Genomic DNA, 12,500 nt, shown 5'->3' on the forward strand with positions numbered 1-12,500 from the left:
TTACACACTGGATTCTCGTCCGGCAGGTCATCCCGTTTAGATCAAATAAACTTTTCTTCATTTCTAATTTGTTTATTTATCAGAAATCGAAAAGAAGAGAAAGGGATAAAACATACTGTTTTCACATTGAAAAGAGTAAAAAAAATATATATGTCAGACGTTTTCTGTGGAATTGGTTGCTGTGACAACAATCTTTTATTTTATCAAGTTGGAAAAGCTCTCTCCAAAGGAATTTCTGTAGTATATGATACTTGTCAATGTGGCAATGGGGGTTGCAATATAAGGCATAAGTATCAAGGTGAAGAGGGATTAGAAGTACTTTAAGGGTATGCTGAAACCCTTATCAGGTGTCGTCACTCTCACCTTTGTCGAAGAGAGGGCCAGTACATGGAGGGTATATAATGTGCACCGTCATTACTATTTGATATGATCGCTGCTAGATTGGTTTTATAATCCCAACATGACATTGTGATCAGTTGACATTGCTGGACTAAGCACTCAAAGTTTTGAATGAAATGCATGGGCGACATGTTGTCTCAATATTCTTTCTCATATTGGCTCAGTCAATTATCACAATAATAACTAAGTTTGAGTTTAAAAACAAAGGTTCCAACTCCTAAATTAGACATTGGCACATTTTTATGCAGCGGACATAGTAAAGTACTACGAAATTCAGTTATTGTAATATAGACTGGCCTAAAATTAAATTTAACCTTTGGCCATAAATCTTAGTCTTCCCAAAACCTATGGCTTAACCATTCAGTCAGAGGCTCGTTACTAAAATACTTTCATCGTCAACAATATGGCAACCATAATATTGTTTGGAGATTTAGATCTTCGCTTCGGAAAAAAAAATGCGAGGAGAAAGAATGATACAGACATAAAGTGTCATGTTGACGTTATGGATTTTTAAAACTGTTTGTAATTTACAGATCGTTGAAAGTTTACTAAATTTTTTTTCTTCCTTTTTTAATATGTGGAAAATTTGAAAGATCCGGCTCCGAACGGTAGTCGTGTAATTGCGAGTGATAACTTTTCTGATTCTGAAATAAGTGCGTTTTTGGGGGGTTTTTTTGTTATTGTTTAAATTATTATTTTGACTGTCGTGTTAGCGCGCGCGTGTATGTGTATGTGTGTGTCTGTGTGTGTGTGTGTGTGTGTGTGTGGAAACCATTGACCATAACAAGTAAATTCTGGAAATTCATTCTGTTGATCACATGCTTGATTTATCATGTGACTATGGCAGATAAGTAAGGTGAAAGTTCAAATAAAAACGGAAACTAAGCAAAAACAAAATCGAAAGCGAATAAAGTGGTGCTGATTAGACCTTTTGCGTTGCAAAAGTATGAAGACTGATTGTTACTTAAAGACTGATTTAGCTCATGCTAATTCCAATCTAAAACCCTAGAAAATGCTTTTTTTAGTCAATTATTTCAAACAGGTTTAAGACTAGGAAGTCTTTTACTAGCTAGAAAAGAACTGGGGCCGTTTTCATGAACGCGGACTAGCGCTTAGTCTCTGACTATCTCTGACTTTTGTCAATGACTTGAAAAAATCGGATTTCATGTGAGCTGACTAAGCAGGTCCGGGACTAAAATCACGGCACCTTCGGACTAAGGTTGGCCAAGTTTTAGTCATTTGCCGATGCAAGACTTTATGCTTTAGTCTGAGACTAGTTACTAGGAAACGTCATAACGTCAACATTATAGCAGCTATTTTTAGATTGAGTGCGCTTCAATTCGGAAAGAAAATACGTCGGTTACGAATGACAGAGGCAAAAAGTGTCCCGTTGCCATTGGCAATGGCTTTAAAAAACTATAAGATAAGTGCAGATTTTTGAAAGTACACCTTTTTGTGAGTAAAAGCTTAAAACAAACAAACAAAACAAACTGAATCTATTGACTCGGAGTTGAGAGTGAAGGATAGACTCCGAAATCAAAGGGTTTGCGTCAAAGAACACCCCACCCCCCTCAAATGATTATAAAGTATAGTAGAGACAAAGTTATTCTGTTGATATTGCAATTGACTGAAATAATGTGATTAATCAGAACACACTTTCTCTTTTGTGTAATTATTTGTTGTTGTTTTTTTTTTTTTTTTTTTTTTTTGGTTCAATTTCTTCTGAGTTTCAATCTCGGTGTTGTCTCAATGAAACTGCCATTGGCCTAAATATAGAATTGATAGTCGACGATGGACATCATTGTAGTCTATAACAGTCGACAGTCATTATCACGTATATTGCTAATTTTCTCTTTGGAAATCTTTTGCGTTATATGTATGAAGGCGTTTGTATCTTTCCTGCCTTCGTGTAGTAGAGAGGTGATGTTAGGCCATTGGCCTAAATATAGAATTGACAGTCGACGATGGACATCATTGTAGTTTTTAACAGTCGACAGTCATTATCACATATATTGCTAACTTTCTCTTTGGAAATCTTTTGCGTTATAAGTATGACGGCTTGTGTATCTTTCCTGCCTTCGTTTAGTAGAGAGGTGATGTTACCCGCTCAAATGGCCGAATTAGTCACCTTCGTTGCAACGCCCACTTCTAGGCAAGTGACTAGCTAGTCCGAGACTAGAAAGAGTTCATGAACTCCGATTTTTTTAGACACTTGCTTCGCTTGGGCTAAAGACTAGCAAGTCATTTTCTAGACTAGTAACCCTACATTACATATGACAAAGTCTTTGTTTCTAAAGTTCATGAAGTGTACAAAACAAAATAAAGTAAGCGTTTCCTCTTTTATTTCAAATTGTTTTTTATTGTCTTTATTTTTTTTATTTATTTATTGTTGTTTTTTCTTCTTTTTTCCGTCTTTTAAAAATATTATTGCTTTGTTTTGTTTTGAATTCTCTAGGGTTTCCCTATCCGAAAAGTTGAAGGATCCCACGGTATGAGCCACTTTAATTATTCCGTGACGGTTTACGGTGATTGAACACTGAGCTGAACAACACAATGATGAAAGTGATTTATTATGAATGGGTGCCTGATTACTGAGGCCAACTTTTCAAAGTGTTGTAATAATAGATAATTAACAGATAAAAATAGTGTTGCTTGGCTGAGCAATAATAACTTGCTGTCTTCGAGCATGAGGAGACCAACAATAGAAATGATCCCCCCCCCCCTTTTTTTCAGTTGTCATTTTCGGTTCTTTAATTGGCATTTTTTTTCTCGGTGGTATGTTGGATAAGGGTAAGCTAATGATATTTTAATCGACCATTTGTTTGTATTATGGCATGATTATAAATGCCTTTTGCTCTGTAATTGAAGTTTTGATAAATTGTCAGCAATGGCCCGATTTACTGAAGATAATATTTTGCGAGCATTTCTTGATATAGAATGTAGATAAAACAAGATGTCCTAAAGTACACAATAGTGACGTATCAATTTTGACTTTACCTTGGAAATGAAGATGTATAAGACTGCAACATTCCTTGATTTCATATTGATTCTCAAAAACTAAATTTATTTGCAACAAACTAACATGTCATTTATATTTTGGTTGTTTTTCTTATTTGATTTATTTATTTATTTATTTATTTATTTATTTATTTGATGTATTTATTTTTATATTCAAGAACGTTCCAATCAATGACCGTCAATAGAAGGGAACATCTCGGATCTCGGAACCATTTTACGTAAACTATGATTGTGATACCGTATTTTTATTAATATTTATAAACATCAAGGGTCTTGAGGAGATTTCACACAAGAACTACGGTATTGAAACGAAATCCGACTGAGAACTGCTTTTTTACTCCAAAAGATATGATACATTATGTATATTGTGTACACTATCAGTTCGAATCCTTATTAGGATTGCTGGAATCCATATTATTATAAGTGATTTATTTAAATGATCTGTGCTGTCAAAATAGATATGTCAATAAGCAGAATGTCCTCGTAATCTCACTGCAAGACATTGACATTTCAGCAATCATTTCAAATAATCCCATATTGATTGACCTATTTATACATTGGGGTCTGCATCTTAGTATCTATATTGTATATATATACACACCAATTTTACTCAGGTCTTTAATTATAATACATGAACATTTCATCCTTTTCAAAGTTATTTATCGAGGGGAAAAGAAGGAAGCGCATTATAATATTTTAGTAATCGGTTTTCTCCATTTTAGTTATACCAGGCAGAATATAAAACCCACGATTGAAATTGATTTTATAGCAACTGGCAATTCTGCATACCTAACACATCTTCCAGTTCTTTGTAGGTTGATGTCATAGTTTCTATGAGGTCAGTCTTGTTTTCGTTCGAGAGTATTTCCTTTAAACAGATCCCTTTGGTCGTCGTATTTATTTCCAAAACTCTTAATCTGAGCAGACTAGGTTTCAACAGTCGTGACGTCGCTTCCCTCGTAATGACGCTTAGTAACTTAGTAACTCGTTCTAAACTACCGGAACAAGGGCGGTCACCCTTATGAAATACTTCTCTGACGAGCATAAACGTGTATCCAGAGGGGAAAACATTTATAAATCTGATCGTGTTTTGACTTCTGATCACATGACATGTGAAAAAAGTTCTAACCAGCATGAAGATTAAAAAATACCGATTTTCTTTGTTTAGAACCAAGCTGCTCGTTGCAGGGGCGGACGTGACATCAGACTATTGAATCCTATTGTCATCCGGATTAATTCCTTTGACCCAGACGGCATCATAAGAATCCATCATTTCCCTGTTAAAATTGTTTTGAAACGTAAATCGACCTTATATATGTTGTTACGCGTTTCGTATAAGTTAAGTCTCTGGTTACTGTTTATATAGACTTTTAGTTTCATCTTATATCAATTGAGACCTCTTGCGAGGTCGGGTACGGCCATTCAACTCATGCAATGTATAATAAATTGTATATTTAACTTGATATTGGTTATCTCATTGAAATGAGAATATAGGGTATGAGAACATACTCTTCTTATGCAATGTAAATGTCGATAACCCTTATGTTTATCTTTGTTTCTGGGTGGGGTTCCTGACCTCCCATAGTGGCATGGAGGTACTTACTGTTTCTTCTATCCCCCTATATCTGTTTTCCAACTTGCTTTGTGTCTTTGTCTTGGGATGAGATTACTTGGCTTTGTCCTGGCCCTGGTCGGATACCCTGGCTGAGAGGGAAACAGTCAAATGTAAAGTTAGTTTTGGGAGATGATATTTTTTCCTTGTAAATCTCTGTCTCTGTTATGCACTGTATTATGTTTTGTTTACGTGTTATATGATTTGTAAATATTTGAGTGTATTCCTCTTAGTGGTGACCTGTGCTTGTACCTGGATGAGACTTTTATGTGATCTCAAAGTACTTTAATTGTGTGTTTTGGAATCTACATCTGATTCCTATTTGAACCAATCCTCTTTGTCTTACCTTTTCATGGGTGTTTTAATTGTCATTCTAGAACTTTTTACTATCCAATTTTCTTCCTTTTTATTGGCGCTGATATGACCTTAATGTGTTGCAAGCGCCGTAAAACCCTTAAAAAACAAGCAAATTTATCTTTGTTTAGAATCCGGCTTAATAATTCATGAAAAAGTATCGACTTATTTTCCGTATATCTAGATTTTACTTAAAGCATTACCGTTTTAACTGTTTTTGATATTGGTTGAGGAAATTTTTTTATCCCTATCTAGTGTTTTGCTCCTTTTTTAAATGAGGTTTTATAATCATTTTTGTTCAGTACTTTTTGCGAGATGTGACAAAGAGGTAGAAATGAGAGTATTAAAAATCGGTAACTGGGAATCCAATGACGTGATGACAAGCGAATATCTAATCTTCCCCTGTGTTTGTTTTTGGGTTGAGCGTGGCTTCTCTTGAGATTAAGATAATGGTAACCAGTGTAGAGATCTGTAATAGCTGGCAGTTTATTTAAATTTTGGAAGGTTGAGGCCTGGTGCAACTAAGGAAAGTTTGAATACCGACAATAACAAGGCTGACAAAGTGATGTTTAATGATATTGAACTTGTCAAACATACAGGGTAAGTCCGTTTGGATGAGTGTTGGCTGAGAAAGGTATGTCTTTATCTAATGAGTTTGTACTGGAGTCCTGGATTACAAATACTCTGAAATTGTCCTTAAGATGCACCTGGCCATCGATGAAAAAGGCATATATGGTTAGGCGACAAGAATCATCGAGATAAAATTATTGATAGATGCTTAAGTAGTAAGGAGAACTGTTCCATTAACTTTCTTTTTTTTTTTTTGGTTGTAAAATCTACAATATCTAAACCCAACGGTCTAACTTTGCGGCATCATCAATCTGGAATTCTCTCTCGGTCTTTAACAGAAGTGCTTATTCTATTGAGCTGCTTCATGTGTAGACTGAATACAGAATAATTTAAATAAGCTTTTCCTTGATAGTTGAAAGCCACGTTCTTCATATTCCATTGGTATCAGCGTAACTTAATAGATCATCAATAATTGTTTAGTTTTCTTAAAATTGTAACATTTAATTTCCTTAAAATTATCATGTCAACTTTGTCTTGTAAAGCGCTGTCGAATACGCTCGATGGAAACTGGCGCTCTATAATTTTATTTTATTTTTCTGTACCCCATTTGTTAAATTGCTCACATGTAAAGAATACTAGACTCTATATTAAGAAATTTGAGTAAAATTATGAAGACACTATTTAGGTATATTGAAAGATTTTTGAATTAATAGCCATTTGTTAACTCTCTATCTAGGGACTTATTTTTCTCGAAAAATGGATATCACAATTTTAAGAGAATAGTAGATAATCCAGATATGATATCAGATAATCGTAAAGTTTTTGGTTCCTTTGGGGTGAAGACCTTTATATATATAAGATCTAATCTATGTAATAGGGAGATCATGCTCTGACAATTTCTACGGTAAGATGGTTCGTAAAAGAGTTTCAATCAGGAAGAATCTGTGTTGAAGATGAATAGCATCACTTGGAAAAAAAAAAAAAAGGGGGGGGGGGTGAGTAAGTTTTTCTATTTATCGGATATTTTTTCTTCTTCTTTTATTTTTCTTTTGACTTAAGTTTTTCTTCAGCCGTTCATAATATATTAGGTATGTTATGTCATGGAATGCCCCCCCCCCCCCTCTTTTTTTCCAAGAAATAAAATTAGCGCTAAAATTGATCTTATCCTTGACTACTCAAAATAAATAATTTCTGGATTATGAAGATAGCGAAATAGCTTGGTTGTAAAGGGAGAGATGGAGAGTGGGTTGGCGAATTGTGAACGTTGTTGACATCCAGATTGAAGTAACACGGGAATGTCCTCCGTTACTCTGGCACAGTTGTGTAAACTCATTATCAAGTTTCACTAATCCCAGGCTTTTGGGAAATCTGGACCTGACTGGTGGTCATAGGGATTTCAGCATATTCGACCCCCAGAGTCTGTTAATTCTTTTTATCTTATTTTGGCTTATAGTCCGGCCTTGAATAAAGTCATAATTTCTAGTATATTGACCTAACATATGAAACAGATAAATTTCAGATACCCATAACGGTGCAACAGTATTGTCGCCTTCTGGTAGATTAAAAGGCAATGGGGTAATATTTCCGTTGAATTTTCGAAGATCTGCATTCACAACATCTCGGAAGTTTGTCTTCTCTTTCCCCTTAAAACACAATTCTGTACAAATGTTTTAAGAAAAAGAATTTCAATGGGCTTTCCTTGGTGGATTAGAAGGTAGAGGGAAGAGTTATTTTGAGAGAGTTGTTTCTTGTTCTGTAATTGGTTTATTTTATTACGTCTATTCAGCACCATGTCACCAAAATAAATTAAGGTATGTTTAAAGTCAAATAGTCTTGATCCCAATTGTCAAGCAGCATTTTGACAGTTAAAATTAGAATCCTTGTAGGAAAAGAGTTAAATCAATTTTAACGCCGTAATGGATTATTTGTAAAATATTTAGGGTTCCAGTAAGTCCGAGTAAACTATTTGATTGCTCAGTTGATTGAATGAAAGTAACAAGGGAAATCCTTTAGCGATTTTCTATCATTTCATTTCGATGATACACAACCACGCATTGATCTTTAGTTTGGTTATTATGTTATTCTGTACAGCAACGATGAAAAAAAAACCCAACAAAACACGTATCTAAAATTTTGGTCAGAAATCTCGCCTTTCAAATATCGATCGATTTATATGACCCTCGTCTTGTCAAAAACTCTCAAGAACGTTGGTCGCTGCTGAGAAACTACAGAAGAAGGTTGAACAGGATTCTGTTTTCGGTCGTATTACAGAATATAGAACACCTCGTATTGTACTGCCCGATTTCGAAACTATAGGCCAGTGTTATCGCTTTCCACCAAGATAGTAATCAGCACCTACTAACAGGTGGTCAAGATGGTAATCGATTCAAGGAATAAATAGAAAATTATAGACAAGAAAAGTAAATATATGAGATACTGCTGCTACAGTTGGATAACTAGATTTGCTGGCACTGGCCATAGTAACAACATCTAGCCTAATATTGCACAGTGCCACATGAATCGTTCAAGATATTCTATTGTGTTTCAACGTGTTCCATTAACAGCTGTTCCTATCTCTTTGAAAATAGAGACCCTCTGAATAACTTGGATGGCTGAATGAGGTCTAATTCCGCGAAACACGCGAACTTTTATTGGTCACAGTGTCTGCTCAGCAGCAAAGTAATAAATGAGTCAAATTTATATCTGGCGGAGAGTACGTCATGATTAGTGAGCATAATATCCAAAGGATAGGAAACAGCCATTTTAAGTTACTGAAACCGGAATACAATTCTAACGCCATCATATTCTCAACTTAAAGTTGATTTTTATTTGTTTTGTTGGGTTTTTTTTTTATTACTCTGTATCGGTCAACTCGTTCCCTTCACAATCTGTATGCACAGACGCACACGTGGAGTATCACCTGCTCCCCATCACATCACGGAACAGGATAAGCCATCCAGCAGTTCATATTTAATATTTACACAACAGCGTCGTCGGGGATCCCCTTCCAAATTGGAGAAGAAAGACTGTCCTACGTCGAGTGTTTGAATAAGGTCCCCGGCTAATGCACCCTTCTGCCATCGCTCAATTTATTCTTGACTTTAATGAAACATCTCATGGAAGGAAATGAAAGTAAAAATCCGTGTGAAAAAGTTTGTTCACTTGACCCAGCTTAACGATTTTGTTTTGTTTAATATTTTAGTTTTTATTTGCTAATGTAGTTTTTATCCCCCCCCCCCCCCCCCCCCCCCCCCCCCCCCGCCGCTTTTTTCTCTTTTCTTTTTAGATTTTTCTCAGAGAGGGGAAGATAGGGGGAGGGGGGGGGGGGGGCAAAGGGGTTCTGGATTCTTAATACTATAATTTATTCTTCTTCAGGGATAGTTGAGGGGTTAAGGACGCTTCATACTGTAATTTATTCTTCTTCAGGGACAAGTTGAGGGGTTAAGCAGGCTTCAAACTGTAATTTATTCTTCTTCAGGGACAAGTTGAGGGGTTAAGAAGACTTCATACTGTAATGTATTCTTCTTTAGAGACAAGGTAAAACTTTCAATGGCAAGAAGGAGTCGATAGCGAAAGGGGAATACCATTGATACATACATAAGTGGGTACATTTATGATAATTCATTATTTGTTACAATAACAAAACATAGCTAATCAATTCCCAATTGATGCTCAGAATTCTTGATTAAAAGTGAAATTTAACTTCTCATTTATTTGATAATCTTATAATTTATTGGAGTAGATAATTGTAATTATTATCATACTGAATTATCATTGTTTTTGCATTGTAAGAAAGTAATTAGTACTGATATTAAAGGTCCAAATAACTTTATTGCAATATTATATTATCGAAAATAGGTAACTAAATAAGTTGTAAAGCGTCAATTCTGTTAAATGGAGTTAAATAGGTTGCTCAATCGAATGATATGACGATGACGATAATGATAATGATGATAGTAACCATGATGATGATGATGATGATAACATAATAGAAGAAGAAGAAGAAGAAGAAGAAGAAGAAGGAGGAGGAGGAGGAGGAGGAGGAGGAGAGGAGGAGGAGGAGGAGGAGAGGAGGAGGAGGAGGAGGAGGACGAGGGGGAGTAGAAGGAGGAGGAGGAGGAGAAGAAGAAGAAGAAGAAGAAGAAGAAGAAGAAGAAGAAGAAGAAGAAGAAGGAGGAGGAGGAGGAGGAGGAGGAGGAGGAGGAGGACGAGGGGGAGTAGAAGGAGGAGGAGGAGGAGGAGGAAGAAGAAGAAGAAGAAGAAGAAGAAGAAGAAGAAGAAGAAGAAGAAAGGGGAGAGGAAGGAGGAGGAGGAGGAGGAGGAGGAGGAGGAGGAGGGGGAGTAGAAGGAGGAGAAGAAGAAGAAGAAGAAGGAGGAGGAGGAGGAGGAGGAGGAGGAGGAGGAGGACGACGAGGAGGAGGAGGAGGAGGAGGAGGAGGACGAGGGGGATTAGAAGGAGGAGGAGAAGAAGAAGAAGAATGGTGAGTATTAGTTGGAGGAGAAGAAGAAGGAGCAGTAGACGCAAAAATAAATGGAGTGGGGAGGATAGGGAGCATTTCCGTCCCTATTGTCTGTCAAAACAAACACAGACACCACCTCCCCCATCCCCCTCATACACACACACATACACACAGAGAGAGAGAGAGAGAGAGAGAGAGAGAGAGAGAGAGAGAGAGAGAGAGAGAGAGATCAAAGCAAACCTGAGCAAAAACGCATTCCCTATGTTATTCATATTAAAGTTCCATTGAGGAGGAACTCAATAAAAGTGACACTATCCTCACAGTGGACATCGGTTTTTTAACGGGAGGCTACCAATAACAATAATATTAACTAATAGCCAATACCAATAAAAGAAAACAAAACAAAACTACATCGATAATTTGACACTTTAACATCCAAAACGAACCGACAGTGGAATTTCTTGTGTGAATCTTACAAACTGTTGTAACAGAGCAATCCTATTAATGATGAGTCTCGCCGATTTGCTTCTTTCGAAGCATACTTCCCTTGAGATCCGGCTATCGGGGATCGTTGAAATGAAAACTTTGTACTCTTATTTTATGTGAGTGATTTGAGCGATATTTCAATATAAATGATTGTTTGGTATATATAGTATGCGCTTGGCTTAGAAGTTCACAACATTGCCATCCGGAAGTATATCGGACCAACACACAAAACTAGTGTAACCATGAACTTTTATAGTCTGGATAATACAGTTGTGAAAATTACTCATAAACGTGTGTGTGTGTGTGGGGGGGGGGGGGGTCACATTTGGGGCTGATCTCAGTCCCCCTAACTGGCCTTAGTCACCCTCGGTACTTTCTTGAAGTCTTGGTCTCAATATCGTCAAAAATGTAGAATTCCGTGCATAACACACACACACATACTCACACACATACACCCACACACACACACGCGCGCGCGCGCTCGAATATTATCCCTGAGAGCTTAACGTCTACTCTCTGTTAGCATGTTGTCACTGTAGGTAAGGGTTGCTCGACCAGATCTTTTCTTTGTCAGCTTCTTGGGTGATTGATCCGACACAAAATTAAAAACAAATAATATAAATCTAATTATCCTCTTTTTCCTCCTTCATTTCAGAGTGGATGGTGAAGATGTCAGACTCATGCTCTGGGACACTGCTGGGCAAGAAGAATTTGATGCAATAACCAAGGCTTACTACAGAGGTAAGACCAAAGATTAGATAATATTCATCTGACACAGAGAATGCTCAAATCCATGCAAATTGTTGTACCGAGCTTAATTCGCTATGTACATATTACATTTATTATCTGAAGAAAATAATAGATATAACGCATTATCCTAAGCCATGCCATCCGTTTAGTAATCTTAAAGAGGAATATATTTTTCAATTGAGCTTACAAGATAGAAGGAACTGAAAGAGCAATATGTTAAAAAATAAGCCAAAGGCATAAGTTTTGTGCCTTCCGTTTCAATACCTCAATGTGCTTAACCACGGTTGTTTCCCATGCACATAAGAATATTAATTACTCCTTGGGGACAACGCACATTGTGCCAAGACGACTCATGCAACCCATAATGGGCGTGTACAATATTTTGGTCAAAGGCAACGTTGTTTGACAAAGAGAGTACTTTCGAATGTTTAGTTTTTCATCTCGTTTTTTGTTGACAAATGAAAAACTGAAACGTCTACATTATCTATCTTCGTTAATTAAATTGAAGCTTCCATTCCATTTGACTACTATTGTATATTTATTTGAGCTTCAAGCAGTAACATTTACAAAATGTCTGAAACGAATGTCATGTTTAAAACTTTTTTGGATGGGGGTAATTTTTATCCGTTTATTATTTATGATATGCACGACATTAAACGTTTTCTGGCCAAAACAAGAAAAATGTCGCCTGGTCACTGTAAAAGCACTTAACAAACTAATCACGTTTATCTCAGATTTTTAGCTAGACGTTATTTCATAGAATTAATCCGTTTTTAAACACTTGACATGTTTCAATATACATTCTGGCTGTTCGTGATGTGAATTTAAAATGAAAACCAGCTTCTATGCTT

General features: G+C 36.4%; 1 protein-coding gene across 1 annotated transcript in view; it reads left to right on the plus strand.

Moving 5' to 3' along the window:
• LOC144957032 (ras-related protein Rab-23-like) overlaps nucleotides 1-12,500 on the plus strand; it is a 29,926-nt gene that overhangs the window by 4,320 nt on the left and 13,106 nt on the right. Inside the window, exon 2 of the mRNA XM_078887970.1 lies at nucleotides 11,555-11,640. Within this exon, the coding sequence (XP_078744096.1) occupies nucleotides 11,555-11,640 (86 nt within the window). The remainder of the gene's footprint in view (nucleotides 1-11,554; nucleotides 11,641-12,500) is intronic.

This window comes from Berghia stephanieae, chromosome 1, assembly GCF_034508935.2.
Source record: "Berghia stephanieae isolate SIO BIC M18660-M18661 chromosome 1, UCSD_Bste_1.3, whole genome shotgun sequence".
In the NCBI taxonomy this organism is placed as follows: Eukaryota; Metazoa; Mollusca; class Gastropoda; order Nudibranchia; family Aeolidiidae; genus Berghia; species Berghia stephanieae.